Genomic DNA, 18,558 nt, shown 5'->3' with positions numbered 1-18,558 from the left:
ACTTGTTTTTGAATGGGAACGTGTGTATTATATTTTAGACATTTCGATTTAATTGAGGCCATAAGGCGGATTGAAATCCATAACTTCACAAATAGGTCTGCATTTACATGGCTGAGCAGGTTTTTACTGACCCTGCATTTAGGAGAATATTACTCTCTTAGAATATAGACCCACAACATAAAAAAGGGTTGTTATTATAATTCAAATTCACAGACGTATCCTTTTATATTCACAAACAAATCCGTAGAAATAATACACGAAAGAAGAAAGTACAGTATGTATTACAGTGCAGAACGTCTCTCCTTTTCATCCTCAGTCTATCCAGACCTCTGTAACATCAGCCTGGCTGCAGTGGGAGATGAACAGAAGCACAGAGAGCGCATTGCGTTCTGGGACGATGTGTATGGCTTCAACATGTCGTGTATGAAGAAAGCTGTGATGCCAGAGGCAGTGGTGGAAGTCATCAGCGCAGACACTCTCATCTCTGAACCAGCAGTCATACAGGTAATCTCACTCAGGCGCACAGTTTAGCGGTAACTTCCAACCATAACCATGAAGCCGAAGCCGAAGCCCTGAAGTAATACATTGTTGAAGTTTGGCAAGCATTGTCCTCTCTCTTTGGGGGAATATTTCTGTTCTTGTACGGACTTTGTTTTCCCAGTAGATTTTTGGAGCGGTGAAAGCGCTCCCAATAGACAGGTATGTCCGTGGGTATGTCCCTGGGTGGGTGGGTGGCTGGGTGGCTGGGTGGCTGGCCGTGTCCGTAGCCTGGCAATACCTTGAGTGGCCACACACAACACACTAGTTAAAGGAGGGGCGCTGTTTTGTGCAGGCCAGGCACACTCACCACTCACTCACACAGACACACACGCACGGGGGTCGGGGCTACGACATATTTTTTATTTTAAACATGTACAAGTTACAGCGAGCAGGGTGGGCCGTACCACTACCATTTCTAAACATACTACTTATTAACTGAGAACCAATGTCAATAATACCAGTAAGACTCCCTAATCGGGAGATAAGCGACCGTAGGTCACTTATCTCCACAAATAGAGCAAAAATTTGTTTTTCCAAAATCTTCCTGAGCATGTTGATGACATGAGTGTAGACATACTGTGTAGTGATTTTCGTGATTTTAGGGCAAAATCTGAATCGGCCTCATGGTGGCGCTAGAGGGCCATGTGAGAAATGAGGGGTGGGGTCTCCGCGCCGCCAAGGCGGACGAATAGGTACCGGCCCCGGCTCTCCCGGTCGCTCCTAGCCCGAGTTACGGCATTTTATGTGAGCTGCAGTGGCAGGGGGTCCTCCACTGGGGGCGCCACCACTTTTGCATCCGTTCTGGAGCACCAGGAGTGGGTGGTCCCCGGGAATGCCCCGTGAGCAGCCCCGTTGGGGTGGTCATTTGGTAATTTTTGCACATGTGCTCATTTTTTACACTTGGGGGTCCCCGAGGGAGCTGGGGGTCCCTGGAGCTCCGGGGGTCCTTGGAGGTTGTAGTTTGGCAGGTAAGGAGTGTGTGTGCAAAATCTGGCATGGATCGGGGCAACGGTTGCGGAGATATGAGCAGGGCAAAAGTGTGACGTGTGACGTGTGTGACGGACGGACGGACGGACGGACGGACGGACGGACGGACACCTCGAGCAGCTTTCTGTAGTAAGTGCGACCTACGGTCGCAATCAACAATCTGTCAATTGCATAGTAATCATGGATTCAAGCTATTCAAAATGGATAGAATCATGATTGATTTTTTAACTCATTGACTGCCAAGGCCCGAGTTTCCCGAGTTATTACAGTAGTCCCAGGCTGCCAGAGCCCGAGTTTCCCGAGTTGGAAGCCATTTTGAAAAAAAAAAAAAAAAAAAAAACATTTTTTTTTTTTTTTTTTCAAATTCTTTTTTTATAAAAAAATTTCTAAAAATGCCTCAAATGTATTAGGCATGATCGCAATTGTGAAATTGCATGTGTAGCCCATAACAAACAAACACATCTTTCAAAATGTCAAAAATGGCTGTTTTGTCTGACTTTGAAGGCTTGTAACTCATGAATGCCTGAACGGATTTCCAAGCGGATTTTTTTGTTTGAAAGCTGTTAAAAAGTACTACACATATGATGCATATATGGTGCATGGGCGTGCACGATCCGTGCACTAAAAATTGATCCGTGCACTAGAAATCTAGGATAGTGGCAGTCTGGTACTTGGGGGCCATCTTGAAATGGCATTCAATGAGTTAACATAAATGTGAAAAATAAAAAATAAAACATTTTTTGAAATCTTTTTTTTTTTTTTTTTTTTTGCAATAATTTCGCGGACCCCCTGCAGTACCTCCGCGGACCCCCTAGGGGTCGCGGACCCCCTGTTGAAGACCCCTGCAGTAGACTATTTCGGTACAGTACTATAGAAAATAATATAGGTTTATATATAATATTTGATATAATTAATATAGATTAACTGCCATGCATCCTTCCTATTGTTTTTACCTGATTACGCGCGGCAGCTCCCTTTCGCGGCCGTTCAAAGTCTTGTCTTTCACGTGGAGAAGAAAAAAAACCGTTTATCGGTTGCCATGGTAACCAGTTAACCAGTCCCTGGAGGTCATAACGGAACCACGGCACTCCACAGGGGGTAATTCTTATCACGTTCCTGGACGTTTTTGGCATCCCATGAGTTAAAATCCCAGAATCCCTATGACTGGTTTTGGTAGATTAAGTCTCAATTGTACTCAAAATGGATAATTAATATTTTGCATGTATAAAAGCCCCCAGAATCCCAAACTCACAAGTGTACACTGCTAATGAGAGTAACTGTGTTGTTGTGTTGGTGGCCAGCGTTGTTAGGACACAGACAGACAGAGTGAATCAGAGAGGTGTGAGTCTCTCTCTGAATGTGTGTGTGTGCACACTGGTGTAGTGAAGTGTTTGTGATTTGTCTATAATTCTTGTTTAAGGAAACTTAAGGAAACTTCACTATACCTCACACCTCCCAGCAGATAGAGATGATGGAGAGATAAACCATATATACACACATACCTGCACACAGAAAAACACAATCACATAGACACATGCACTATAATCATGGAATATTATCAGAATAATGTCAAATCTGGGAATAAATTCCTTACTAAGAAATGTCTTCACCAATGTGTTTGTAAAGGTGTATATATTATAAACACATAGAATAACATTTGAAATTCACTTTCCATAGGAAAAAAAATCTGCTTGCACGTCAGGGGTCAAACTAGGATTGTTTTCATTATTCTGAATTCATTGCAAGCATTTGTTTTGCACATAAAAACATGGTTTGTGATGACACTTTTCCATGTCATCACAATACATTTTGTGTGGGCCGTTTTTAGCCCAAGGAGTGTTTTTTTGTGCAAAACAAATGCCTGCAATGGATTCAGAATCATGAAATTGGGAAATTGAATTTCAAACTTTGTTCGACGTGTTACTTGACACCTTTACAAACACATTGGTGAAGAAATTAGGAATTTATTCCCAGATTTTATTAATATCCCCTGACACTGAAAGAACATTCATCCAGTACATACGGTATATACTATATACGTACATACTGTAGACTGGTGAGCATTTAATTTCTTCAGATCAGTGAAAACGAGAATGATTTTCCCCTCTCTGCACAACTGGGGGGAGTAGCAGAGCCTTGCAAGAGAAACGAATGCTGATAAGACTTTTAACTCATTGGCTGCACCAATTTAAAATCATCTTCTCTGACAAAGTTGTCTTACCATTTACACTGTGCGTGTAGATCGTGCAACGCCGGTCCACAAATCGTGTATCGCACCCGAGTCCCGTGCTGCGAGCTTGTAGATCTGCTATTTTTAAGAAATCGTGAAAATGTGTGCAAGTCTTTGAATATTTTGAACCGATTCTGTAAGTGTCTAAAACATGTTTTTTCTTTTTCTTTAAAAAAAAAAACAAACCTATGTTTCTATGTCAGTGATGCTCAAACTTTTTCATGTCAAGGCCCCCTAAAATGATATGTATTTGGCCACGGACCCCCATCTCAAAATATTTAGAATTTGAGTTACAAATGTTTGCTTTAAAAATACATACATTCAAAGATTTGCACACATTTTCACCACTTTTCAAAAATAGCAGATCTACAAGTTCACAGCGCGGCACTCGGTGCAGCGCTGTCTGTTTTTCAATAGTTAAAGTATAAAAGAATTCCAGGCCTAAATGGGTTAAAAGCATATTTCACTGTGAATGTTCCCAAGAACGTGGGCACCATTTTGAAAGTACAGGACATGGCCATTTCTCTTCCTTGTGTCCCAGACCAAGGCATGTTTCTCCACTCCCAGTCGGTCCTATTTGCTGTAGCCACTGCCTGGCAACAAGCTCACCGCTCATCCCTGTGTGTGTGATGAACGAGGGGAGTGCCTGATATAATGGAATTTGAATCCTCTATCGATAGTTTCTCCCCTCCAGTGACAAATAGACAGACCCCATGCTCCAAATTACATGGATTCTCATCTACTGCCCGCCACTGATGCGATCCAATAACATTCCATTAAGGCTGGCTGCTATTCCGTAAAATTGAGAGCCCTCTTGTGGAATTGTGAATTCTTGTAAAGCAGATGAGGTTTTTATTTTTTCCCCTCTAGGAATGGGAGACCACACTGTGGGAATGTTTTGTAAGCATCTGAAGCAGCATTAAGTTGTGCTTGTTGTTTAGTATGAAAACGGTCACATCTTGTCTCCGTGTCACGTCTCTGTGTAACGCTTTGACATCACCCTCTGACATCGCTGAGATGTCAGGGGAACCACACTAACAGAATCCCTTGTATGCCCTTACATGGAGATCCCTGATGTCATCATTAAGCCCATATCTAACAGAACTTCATATGGGAATGTCCATACATGGAGGCCACATCGGCCACATACCACACTGAATCCACAGAACAGAATCCATATATGGCCAAGACAGCCCATATCTGTGTGGCTGGTTCTACAGACAGGGATCTCCATATATGGGCACAAAAGGGATTGTACTGTATGTATGATGTTAGATGTCTTAGACGTCATAGGACTTTCACATAACGAATTACTGATTAAACATGTGTTTGGGGTCTCTCAGCATATCTCCATATACAGATCCTTCTCGAAAAATTAGAATATTGTGTGAAAAAGCATTGCAGATGCCATATCACCCCAAATCATAACTGACTTCGGAAACTTCCCACTGTTTTCAAACAACTCTGACTTCAGAAGGTTGACATTTCGCTATTATAAATCCTTGTTTTGAGTGGTTTCGTGTAATAGTGTAATATTTTGAAATATGGACTTTTGAAATTCATGAGATGTATCCCATAAAAATTCAAAATTTTAACAAAAAAAGGGTTGGAATAATTCACTGAATGTCCAATGTATCTAGAATATATGAAAGTTTCAAGAAATATGACAGTTTCAAGAAAATTTACTTTTACACAATATTCTAATTTTTCGAGAAGGATCTGTACATGGATCTCCATATATGGGTATCAGGGGTCTCCATATAGGCCTATGGGTAACTGATCCGATATACATCACTGGTCAGATGGCCAAAACATGGCGCTTTTCACCCTTAATTGTGGGTCACAGCATACAGTACAGTATGTGAACACATGGGAACAGGGAGCATGAGTAATAGTAAGACACAAAAGCCATGTTTAGCCTCCACAGGCGGGTTCATTTTGATGTAATTTATTCTGACATCACACACAGGAAATCATGGAATTATTTCCCTCTCACATCTCCCTGTACGCATCTGATCTCCTAGCTGATATTTTCCTCCTCAATCCAGTTGACCAACTTTATGAAAAAAGTCCACGTATTATACTGGTTTTAGACATTAGGCTGAGCAAGCTTCAGTTCACAAATCAGCTGTAGTATGGCTGGCTGACTCATATAGGTGTTGACCCTGTTTTCATGTATGGCTGTTTTATTACTATGGTGACAAAGCAATATATCCTGGCAGTTAAGCTGTTTTTGTGTCTCACTGTTTCAAAATGAATCGTTGCTAATAGCAGTATAAGTTATTTTCCTTCCACGCTGTTGTCATCTTCTTGAAGTGTACTTGTTTCCAACATGGCAGCTCAAACTAAATGGTCCATGAGGGCATAGGAGGACTCTTTTAACACGTTGACGTCCGAAATAGAATGGTGGTTGGTAGATTAGCCGTGACATTTCTATTATTGTATTGTGATCTGAGACATAATATTATGTTTATAAACATGACCCCGCAGCCCCTCCATCTTGAACAGCGCCGCTGTTTTTTCTTTTTTTTTTCCCCCAGGCCAGTAACTCACCATGATTTTCTCGATTTCCGTTGGGATAGAATGGGGGTTTTGGCCGATCGTCGATGTCCCCGTGCGTTTCGCGTGCGCGATCCTTTCACGTAAATGTCCCCGCAAATAGTCCATGTGTGACTGAAGAACAGAACTGAAAAGTTTCGCTAGCATAGCCCCAAGCATGGCTGCAGGAGGAGCTCGAGTGTGTAGACAGTAAACGGATGGGTGGAAGGTGCCTTGGAGAAGGAGAGGCGCTGACGTCACCTCTGCTTCATGCACGGTCTGCATGAGCTATCAGTGCACGAGTGGTGACTAGGGAAGGTTAGACGATCGCCGATTTTCGGATCAAAAGCTTTTATTCCGGTTTTAAAGACAAAGTCCGGGAATGTACGACGTGGCTGAGAGTCCCGGGGGGGATGTGCGATATAGTACGGTTTTAACATTAAGGGGCTCCCCTTGGCTTAGAAGGTGTTAAAAGTAACATTTTCTAAATCCTTTAACCACATTAACCTTAGCATCCTTTTGTGGGCATACTGTATCATAATAGAACCAGTGGTTGAACCACAAGCTTGTCATGTGCTTGTACATTTCATAACTTCACCAGCAAAATAAATAATTCTTATCTCATGCCGTCACTGTCATAAAGTGCTCAGACCACAGAAATCGCAATTATTTGACATAATCGCAATTATTTGACATAATAGCAATTATTTTGTCATGATCGTTACTTTCCATGTTGAAAAATATTCATATATTTTCAAACAGTTTTCAAAAATAGTGTAAATAGCAGATCTACAAGCAGATCTACAAGCTTAAAGATCGCGACTCGTGAGCTTGTAAATCAGCTATTTCCACTATCAATGTTCTTTTAAGTAAAAAGTTGTCAAATATGTCAGTCATTTCTTTGTGTATTTAGGTTATGTCGTGTCATATATGCCATGTGCAACTTCAAAGCCTATAAGCCAAACAGAAATGTAATTGTCAGCGACAAAAACACAATTAAATCCTTAATCGCAATTATTTGAGTGACGATTAATTGTCATGTAAAATGTCATAATCGTGACAGCCGTATTTTGTGGTTGCACTTGCAACTCTGGACTCTGGATAAGAACCCTTTCACATGGTGTGTGCTGTTGCATGCATCTATATTCATATACTGTATTTTGTCTATTCTCAACAGACCATCGATTGCAACAGTGTGTGTCTGTCAGAGCTGGAGTTTGTATCAGATTTCTGCCTGAAGATAACGCACACCACAAGCTGTACGGTAGGTAACACGCACGCGCCTACACACACACACACACACACACACACACACACACACACACACACACACACACACACACACACACACACACACACACACACACACACACACACACACACACACACTTAACTTTGCTTAAGGTTGGCCATTGTGTCCGATCATGACAATCCATCTGTTACTTGTGAGTAGAGGGTAGCTTCACTATCTATTAATGCTTAAACATGGGATCATGGATCTCGAGATCCACATGGGAACAGCGTGGCTTCATTGATTGATTGAATATTTTATTGGTCACAATGAACAACATCACAAGTACAATAGTCACTAAGATGCAGCACAGCACAGGTACAGTTTGAACATCCTGCCCAACAGGAACATCCCGAATAAGGCCTTTTACAGTCTTTTTGACGTCGGAATTCCTTGGCACTCAATTTACAGACATAGCAGCAACCATAACAAAAATAACATTTGTTGCATTTACGAAAAATGTTCAGTGCAGGGAGAAAGTGGGGGTAGGTGGGGGGCCTCCTGAAAGGTGGAATTTGCAGGGCCATTTTGAAGGAGGCCAGTGATTCACATGTTTTAAGGGAAATAGTCAAGGAATTCCACACTTGGCAGTGGCAGTGTTGTAAAAGGAGAATTTTCCCATATTTGTACTATGGGTTTTTATTATCAAATCGTTGTGTGCGCTCCCTCTAGTGTTGTAGCTGTGGGTGTCGCTAACTTTTTGATGGTGTTTGGTCAGATATGCGGGCACTGTGGGGGTTGAGGGCAGATTTGCATTGACTATTTTGAAAGTCAGTCCCATTTTGAGTTGTTTAACCCCGTCTTCTACTTTGAGCCATCCTACAGTAGGCTTGCAAAATGTGTGAAGGAGACATGGGCCCTAGGTCAAGAAGTAGTCGAATCGTTTTGTTTTGGGAGGTTTGGAGCTTAGTCTTCAGTGGCATTTTGATGTTTGAGTACCAGGAGGTGCAGGCATAGTCATAGTGGTGCCACAGCAAGAGTCCCGAGGGCCCTTTTGTTGACAAAAGAGGACATTCTACCCAGTAATCTCGTTCTTTGATTTATTTACTTTTTTGATCACCATTGTTGCCATGCTATCCCCAGACAGGTATTTATCAAGAATACATCCCAAATAGGTTATCTCTTCCTTGCTAGAGATAACTGTGTCATCAACTTTGATCTTGAAATCGTTTACATTTATCTCCCTTAGAGAATGTTTAGTCCCAAAAAGAATGGATTCTGTTTTACAAAGGTGTAGAGACAGTTTGTTATCAGTAAGCCAAGTACGAATTTTGGTGACTTCTGAGCTGAGAGCTTCCTCGACCTGCAATTTGTCCTCTCCTGAAATCAGGAGTGCTGAGTCGTCAGCGAACAGGAACAGTTTTCAGTTGCAGGCAGGCTTCATGTCGTTAATGTAAAGGAGGAACAGAAACGTCCCTAGAATGCTTCCTTGAGGAACGCCGCAGCTCACCGCGAGGGAAGAGGACATGGTTCCATTGATGTCATGTGGATCTCAGGCTTGACGTGACCAGGCTGTGAGCCCTGTCGTTTTCCATTATGACATTAAAGTTACATATTTCACAAAATGTAAAATGTGATAAGAGATGAGATAAAGTCTTTCCTGCAGAGACACGCTGTAAAAACACAGTTTGACTGTTCAACAGCGCCACCTGGTCACTGCTTCTCATACGCGTATGTTTCGAAAACTAGATAGCATTTGTAGTTTATATACAACATTTTTTTTACTGATTAGGTGCTTGGTCTACTACCTACGTTATTTTTTCTAGATTGATATTTCTATGCAATTGATGCTGATGTATTGATGTTTTACCTTGCTTATTGTAAGTTGCTCTGGATTTAAGACGTCTGCTAAATGCCTAAATTGTAAAATTGTAATTGTAAATTGTATTAGTATACAGCAAACAGACATACTGTACATAGGGACATGGGGACAAAGAGACATACACACTCTGTAAAGCTTTGGGGCGCTTGCACCGCTCCAAAAAACAAACAAACACCAGAACCACAGAGATTAGATTGTGGTCCTATATGGCGAGACGATGCCACCAGCCACCACTTCAGATGTCCGAGCGGCATTTTCCCATGATACCACTGGTGGTGACCTGTCCTGCACACTGCTCACAATCCAGGTACCCTCAGGTCCTAGCTGGCTTGTGAGAAGTGACCTGTCTTAAAACCCATCGTGTTTTTTTTGCGCCATTGGTGCCAAAGCTTCAGCACTACCTCGCCATATTGGTTTAATGGATAATCAATAGGGGGTTATTATCTGCAGTGTCTCTCTGGGTAGGGCCTGTGGACTTTAATGGGATCGGTAAACATCCTTTTTCATTTTTGTTTTTGTTCGGCACACAGTCAAAACCCCCTCACCCCCACCCCCACCACCGCCTAGCCAGTAATTGAAAATCTCCAGTTTCTATATCTTGGGAGGGCGTAATACCCGAGCGGGTCATGTTAAAAGTCTACTCGAGGACAGATGACGAGACCACATCGGTTAATGATGCGATTTTTCATGTTTTATAAAGGCTGTTTTCTTTTCGTTTCTTATTCTTCTTCTTTTTAAGCCTCTTGCAAACGATTTATTTCCAGATGGGGCTTGCTGCTTTTCATCTACCTCATCATACCTGTGATTGGTGCATCGCCTGATCAGAATAGAAAGTCACCGGTGTTTATTACCCGACGTGGTCCTGTTTACAAGCACGTGCCATGTGCAACGAAATCCATTTACAACCGGTTCCAAAAGGTTGTTTCTTTTGGGCACACACTGTCGTATGCTGTAGGTAGAATGCACCAATGTGCCATTATGCAAATGTAATGTAACCATGTGGCAGCTAGATGTAATCCAGCTGCTTCTCATACGATGTTATAATTGAATGACACCCTCTCGTTATTAGCCTCCTATCCTCCTAGCCCTACGTGGGACAGTATATGAGACGGTTGACCTATTGGGGGTGGAGGGGTTAAGGGGGGAAATTGTAAGAGATAAGTGACCTGTAATCAGTTGCTCATACGTACCTCCCCAATGATGGCTAAGGTTAGGGCTATGTGAAGGGTAAAACTGCCCCTGGACCAGTGCTCAGGGAGCAGCCGTGGGGAGGAGGGGGGAGGCCTGCAGCCTGGCGTCCTGTGATGGAGCGGCTGCTTTTGTTCTCCCGTCGACAGTCCATTCATCAGCCCAGCCTGCCTAACCTTGCATTAAATGAACAGCACAGCCCCTGCGTCTGCACCACTCGCGTGCAAGACAAATACTCCCCCCCTCCTCCCCCCTCTCTTCTCACGCTCTCTTTCCTGTTTGCTCTCTCTCTCTCTCTCGTGCATTTACTTTCTCTGTATGTTTCTCACTCACCCTCTCTCTCTCATCTATTTATTTCCCAACCCCTCTCTCTCTCTCTCTCTCTCCCTGTACATGCAAGACAAATACACTCACCTGTTATCTCTCTCTCTCTCTCTCTCTCTCTCTCTCTCTCTCTCTCTCTCTCTCTCTCAACCGAGGCTCTGTTTCAGTCTCTTTCACACACTCTTTCTCTATTTCCTCCTCACTCCATCTCTCCTTGTCTTTGTCTCACCCCTCCTCACACACTCTTTCTCACTCTTCCACTCTCTCTTCCTCCCCAGTCATTGGCTCCTGTTCATTTCGCCCATGCTCTGCTCCTTGTATACTGTACGTTATGCATGATTTCAGCCCTGCATTGGTATATAAATCTTATTATCTTTTGAAAAGTGGGACGGTGCTTGAAACGGTTAAAAGAATGCTCTCAGCATTATGGTCACTGTCAGGTGGAAACCTTGTATATCTGATGCGGTTACTTTTCAGTAAATGGATAGAATAAGCTGTGTTCCAAATGAATCCAATGTAGTTACTATATAGTCACAATCTCTTGTTGATACTTTTCATGGTTAAATATTTCTAAACACGCCCGAGTCCAGAGTAGACACTCTTAAAGCCCTACTGTGTAATATTCTTTTCAGTAGGCTTATTTTGGTGACACTTACTGGTAGCTCGGTGTTATTACAGCATTTGTCCATAGTGAAGGAATGAAAAAAAGAAAGAAAAAAAGAAAGCTGCAGAGTCCTAGCGCTCGAGGATATTTTGCAACGCCAATACGCCACACGTAGAACCATGTGTGGAATGGTTATTGTGGAAAAATATACCAGTGAAAGATTATATAAAAAAATACTTTTTAATTGTAAAAGATTGACGAGAATGCTTTAACCACTTTTGGGCATGTCATTAGGAGTGAAAATGTCCTGTTTCCTTTATTTTTTATAACAACGATAGCAGATCTACAAGCTCACAAAGCTTGTTGATCAGCTATTTTCTGTGCACAGCACTGTCATAAGACAAAGTATAAAATAGGACAAGGGTCTTCAACAGTGGGTCCGGGACCCCTTTGGGTCCTCAGAGTTACTACAGGGGGTCCTCCAAATCTTCCAATCCTTTTTATATTAACAACTGCAACCCTAGTGTCCATATTCTAACAACTGTAGCCAAAAATAGCAGATCTACAAGCTCACAACACCTCGCGCTGCGAGGCGTTGTGAGCTTGTAGATCGGCTATTTTCGGCAAAGAAGTTTGATGTAGAGGAGAAAAAGAGCAGACTAATTACAGAGTAAAAGGTCAGGTTTATTAGGTAATGACGGCTCAAGTGGTTAAATATTTGAAAACACACATTGACATGAATCCAAAATACACTGATGATTGTGCTGTAAAAAGATGAAACTATATGGAATCTATGAAAAGGTTGTGGGGGTCCCTGCTTCATCTCTCTCTCAACTAAGGGGTCCTTGGCCTGAAAACATTGAAGACCCCTGAAATAGGGCATTAATTAATGAAAAAACTAAGTGTAATGAAACACTGACGTACAAGGCTTCTATCCGACAGCGGCGATATGCAAGGCCCTCTCTCTCTCTCTCTCTCTCTCTCCCCCCTCCCTGTCTGTCCCTGCAGCCTGGAAGGGAGTATGCTAATGGACGTGGCGCGCAGGAAAAGAATGAGCGCTTGACTCTGTAATTAATTTTAACACGCCACTGTCTCCCGCGCACGTCTCTGCTGAGGTAGCGACTGTAGCGCTTGAGAGGAAATCTCCACTGTCATCCATCTCTTAACTGCTTTCCATCAAATTTAAATACTGTCGGTGGAGGAGGGGGTGGGGTTTGGGGGGGCCTTCTCGCTCCCGCTTCTAAACCTTCACTTCAACTTCCAAGGACGCTTCTCTTTTTCGGTGCATCACGGGCGACCGGGTCCGATTTATTCACCGTGTTACGCTCGCGCGTACGTGCCAGGAAGTTGACTTACTTGGTGTTTTTCGTTGTGCAGGTTAGGCACAGTATTAGAGATGGTCCGATCAGGTTTTTAGGAACCGATTACCCATCACCGATCACCTAAGTTTGATCACCCGATATCGATCAATCACCGATCCGATCAAGTGGGGCAATATTATTCAATGGTTTCCTATGGAAAATAAGCTTAGTCTTTTCTAGGATCTCCTTTTAGTTGACCTTGTACCAGTGAACTGTACGGTCATGAAACTGTACCTTTTTCTATGCAAACTTCTAATAAAGTCTTCAATCAATCAATCAATCAATTATTATTATTATTATTATTTATTTTAAAAAGAGAGAGAGAGAGAAAAAAAACGTTTTCCCATACAGACAGTGGCAATATTGTCTGCCCTTCATAATAATCATGAAAGCAAAAAAACAAACCATGTCACTCTTTCAATTATATTCAATAACATTTCAGCTTACTTGGTTAATGGCATTTTTATTTAAAAGCAGAATCAATAATAGGCCTAATATAGGTCCTTAAGATTGTTTTCCTGTACAGTATATTGTACACATTTGGGGTCCTTGCTCTTGGCAAGAAAATGTTTGAGAACCACTGTTCTTAAAATGCCAGGCCCGAGTTTCCCGTGTTATTTCAGTACCCCCAGACTGCCACGGCCCGAGTTTCCCGAGTTTTCTCGTAAAAAAATAAATAAATAAAATGTATTAGGCATGATCGCAATCGCGAAATTGCATGTTTAGCCCCATAACAAACACATCTTTCAAAATGGCAGCCATTTTTGTTTACAATTGAAGACTTTGAAGGCTTCTATCTCATGAATGCCTGAACGGATTTCCAAGCGGATTTTTTTGTTTGAAAGCTGTGATCTAGGCATGGGCGTGCACGATCCGTGCACTAAAAATTGATCTGTGCACTAGAAATTTAGGAACGTGGCAGTGAGGAACTTGGTGGCCATTTTGAAAAGGCAATGAATGAGTTAAACAATATTATAGACAACAACGTTTGACTCAAGTTTTTATAGACCTGTTTGCTTGTTTCTGGTCAATCTGGCAACCCATTAGCTCATGTGTGGCTAATGCTATTCGGGTGGAATTGATCGGATCTGTGAATTTACCTCTTGATCGGAAACACCAATATCATAAATCACCCCCATATCGAGCCGATACGATCCATTGCCGATTATCGGTAACATCTCTACACGGTATCCATAAGTACACTGCAAGGTCCTGAAGGTGGAATTGACTTTTGAGGGCCCTAGTTTGCGGGTCTTAAAGGAAGAATTCACCACTTTTCAACCTACCTTCATATAATTGGTCCTCACTAATGTTCAAGATAAAATAGCATAACATTTTCTTCTGGGTCTGTCTCTCTTAGGAGAGTTCAGAAACCAGTCTATGACGTCAGAGGCAGATATTTTTTTAACAAGATTTTTTGAGAACATGAGAACTTTTCAGGAATAGAAAGCCTGCAATTTCTATTAGCTTGGATTCCCCATCGATGATGTCTACTAGCTCACAACGCAGCGCGGTGGACTCAGTCATGGCTGAGTCATAGTGACATCAGCGGGAGCAACCACAGACGTTCTTTAAGATCTTGAAGCAGCACAACCACAGACGTTCTTTAAGAGCTTGAAGCAGCACAACCACAGATGTTCTTAAAGAGCTTGAAGCAGCACAACCACAGATGTTCTTAAAGAGCTTGAAGCAGCACAACCACAGATGTTCTTTAAGACATCGAAGGAAACCAGAGCTGAAACGTCTCTTCAGCCTCTTTTGGTTACAGCAGGTTACAGTTATTCAGTGAGTGATTCACATGCCGTCGGTAGTCATGGCTGTCAGTTCCCACCTGATGTTGTGTGGGAGTCCAGACTGCTCCAGATCGTACTGAATAACTGCTAGCTTACATAACGTCTTCAGGCTAGGACTCAAGTCTAAGACATACAGGCCACCGGGTCTGTTCTCTGCTCCAAAGATGATGATATGATCTCCCACCACGCAACAGCACATTCTAGATGACGGAGACATACATCTCCCCTTGGGCTCAACCTTCTTCCAGGAGAAGGTCTCTGGACTGAATTTCCACACATCATTAAAGTGCTGGTAGTATTTATAGCCAGCAAATATGTACAGCTCCCCGTTGTAGGTAAAGGCTGAATGATCCATGCGTTCTTCAGGAAGATCTGCACAAAGTTTGTCCAGCCAGCAATTGGTCTCTGTGTCAAACACTCTGAAGTAGCACTCACCACTGTATCCCCATCCCCCAAATACAAACATCTTTGTCCCGATGATGGTGGAAGAGTGACCAGATGTATTAGGAGGTGCAGTTCCTCTAGGGCTAATTAAAGAACAGACCATTGTGGTGGTGTCCAACTTGTACATGTCATTAGTGAATCCAGTACGTGTATGTCCTCCATGAATATACATGACCTTCCCTAAGACGCAGGCTGAGTGGTTGTACCTCTCCACTGGAACAGTTCCAGAAACTTGTGGATTGAGCCATCTGTGGGCGTCGACATCAAATGCATAAAGAACGTCTTTACACCACTTGTGGGTAGCATACCCTCCCCAGATGTAGACAAGATGTTCAATCAGCACAGCTGTGTGACCGTGGCGCACAGAGGGAACCTCGAGGTGACGTTCTCCTCTCGTCACCGGGGTCAACTTCCTCCAGCATAAAGACACTGCGTTGAAGACATGTACTTCCATCCTGGTGATCCCTTCTCCTCCAAAGCAATAGATCATCTCGTGTCCAACCACCACAGCAGCCTGGTTCTTCCTCTGTTCTCCTTGCAGATGTATCGTCCAGTGAAACATTTCATAACTAATTTAGAGATGAACTGAATGCAGGTGAGTATCCTCTGTATAAGTCGTTAACTGATGTTTAGCTTATCAGACTATTCATTTTAAAGAACAATAACATGGTTGTGATGATGACGTTGTGATGTCATCTCATGATTAGTCTCGCGTGGCCAGACTGTTGACTCCGAGATTTGCAAAAGCTTCCGTCTAACTGTCTAGGGTAAAAGTGTTTGGAAATCTATGGAGACACCTGAGTATCTATTCAGGGGAAAAAACCTTTAAACTTTGTGGCAAGAGTTTCAGTGAGCAGGGTAATCGCAAGCTGGTATAAAAGGACTGTGTCATTTCTTGTTCTGGTCTGGACGGAACAGAAATTGTTGGATAATGTCATTTCTGGATGCATCATGGGAATTGAAATCCCATTGGCCAATCTTCGCAGGATGTGCTCTGATTGGCCAGCAGGACGCTTGATGAAATGAACTTATAAATAGCACTGCTCACTTCACAATAGATGTGATTTTTTGGGGGGCAAAACTAAATATGAATCTTTTTTTTTTTTTTACACAGCCTGTACGTATGTGGATCTTAAATTCACCCCTGAAACCCTTTACTGTCCCATAGCGAGAGTGTGTGTGTGTGTGTGTGTGTGTGCGTGTGTGTGTGCGCGTGCGTGCGCGTGCCAGCCAGCCAGCCAGCTACAGTATCAGATTGGCACTGCAGTAGAGGCAGCAGCAGGAAAGAGGAGGTGGTGGCAGGGTGCTGTGTTGGCTGAGACTGTGAGAGGAAGGGGAGCGGGGAGGTGTGATGCAGCTGGGGGGGGGGCTGGGGCTAATTCCTGCTCCAACCCACTACAGCACCACTGGGACAGAGAGGGGGGGGGGGCTTGAGGGGAGAGGGTGGGTTGGTTGGGGGGGCAAATTCATGCCAAGCCGCCCCCGTGAGGTGGTCGTGCTTGGAAGTCTCCACGCCTGGGTAAACCCCATCAAAAGCGCATTAGGCCAGCCTCCCCCCTCCCCTCCCCCACTAACACCCCCCAAAAAACACCCCCACCCACCTATCCTCCCCAGCACCCCTCTCTCTCCCCACCGCTAGGCTATATAATAGTATCTGGTCGCGCCACGCGGCGCCGCTGACACACAGCCCGGGCGAAAGGGGAGAGATGATGAATTACTCCCTGTTGGTGTTATCCACGATGATAATTATTAATTTTACCCCCTCCCGCTCTTTGGTGAGAACAGGGGCGATGGGGGAGGCGTGGGGGGCGGCGTGGCGCTGCCTCCTCCTTGGGGCCGCCAGGAAGACCGCTGTCATCACTTATCAGCGACAGAGACCCAGGCCCAAGGCTAAACGCTGATGAAAATAAAAGGCGCTCATTTGATTTGTCCCATTTTCGCCAGAGTGCTCCGTGTGTGTTAGTGTGTGTGTGTGTGTGTGTGTGTGTGTGTGTGTGTGCGTGTGCGTGTGCGTGTGTGTGTGGGAGAGAGTACAGTATGTATGTTGAAGTTGTTCACTCTCCCCTTTCCTTGCCTTTTCCTTAACTCTCTCTCTCTCTCTCTCTCTCTCATTCCCCCTCTCTCCAGTTCCAGCTTGTGGACACTGTGTGTTTATTTGATGTGTGTCTAGCTCCAAACCCCTCCCTCCCTCCCTCCCTCCCTTCCCACCCATACCAGGTTACAGAGGCCCTAGTATTTATTTATGTAACAAACGTCCGGTTGCCGTTTCTCACCTTTTTTTCGCAGGATAGGTTGAGAAAGTGTAAGTAAGTCTGTAAGTGACTAGGGATGGGACGATATGAAAATGTCACATCACGATTGTTGTGACCAAAGAAATCGCGTTTTACGATATTATCGCGATAATCAAAATATCCCCAACATCCATTTTCCTGGGGCGGGAGAACATTTGCCAAAAAATTGCAGATCTATAACCTCACAACACGTCGCAACGCGTTGTGAGCTTGTAGATCGGCTATTTTTTGGCAAAGACATTTGATAGAGAGTGATTAAAAACTGCATCAAGTACATATATTATAAGTACCTTTTACCAATTATAGATTACAAATAAAAGGTGAATTTATCCCAGTGCATGACAGAGGATGATATCACGATAAATTAAATCTCTACGATTATCGTGAGTGTTTTTTATTATGATAAACGATAGTATCGCTTATCGTCCCATCCCTATAAGTGACTGAAGGTAACATTTTGTACCCATTTCAAAGTTAGATTAACTCTTCATTTTACTGTGTAGGCACTAGGGATGGAGCTTGTTAATTTTTATTGATAATGAGCACCTTATCGATCCTGCTTAGTGCTTATTGAGCCGGGCTTTTATCGAGCCCACTATTGAGAGTTTTCTAATATTTGGTAGAAAGACGCGAGAGGAAAAATTCTGAACAGAATGGTATCTTTTTTTATTGGCCAGTTGTTGTGTGACTGTGAGTTTGTGGCTGACCACCATCTATGAAGATGACAATTGACAAAAGTAACAAATATTGTCATTAAATATCATCAATCGTTCATAAGTGTGCAATACGTGTTAAATGGCTTTATTTTATGAATAGTACTGTAATAATTTCTTGATCGCCTCTTGTCTTGATTGTTTAAACATGACTTCATGGGCTGCAATGCTCGATGCAGCCCATCACAAGCTTGATAAGCCCAAAGCGTATTGATACCGGGTTCTCAATAAATGTGTTCTGGAGTTTTCAGCGTGCCCTTGTTTCCAGCTCCATCCCTGGTAGGCACTGGGTAATCTGTGTTACTATGGAATATAAGTAATTTGATTGAAATGACAACACTCTGATTACACTCTATTCTCAGTTTTGCGTGAATATGGAATCTCTTCATTGATTAGAGTTGATTAGTTTACGCCTTGCACCGCTGTTTTCAC

At 43.1% G+C, this 18,558-nt stretch overlaps 1 protein-coding gene across 1 annotated transcript in view; it reads left to right on the top strand.

Annotated features, from left to right (window-relative positions):
• The window catches only part of prmt3 (protein arginine methyltransferase 3), a 101,592-nt gene that overhangs the window by 55,371 nt on the left and 27,663 nt on the right, over positions 1–18,558 (top strand). Inside the window, exons 12-13 of the mRNA XM_080729450.1 lie at positions 317–504; positions 7,473–7,559. Of these exons, the coding sequence (XP_080585576.1) occupies positions 317–504; positions 7,473–7,559 (275 nt within the window). The remainder of the gene's footprint in view (positions 1–316; positions 505–7,472; positions 7,560–18,558) is intronic.

The sequence above is a fragment of the Nannobrachium achirus genome (assembly GCF_963921795.1).
Source record: "Nannobrachium achirus genome assembly, chromosome: 7".
NCBI classification, from domain to species: Eukaryota; Metazoa; Chordata; class Actinopteri; order Myctophiformes; family Myctophidae; genus Nannobrachium; species Nannobrachium achirus.
Note: the sequence above shows the minus strand (reverse complement) of the source record. Positions and strands in the feature narration are given on the sequence as shown.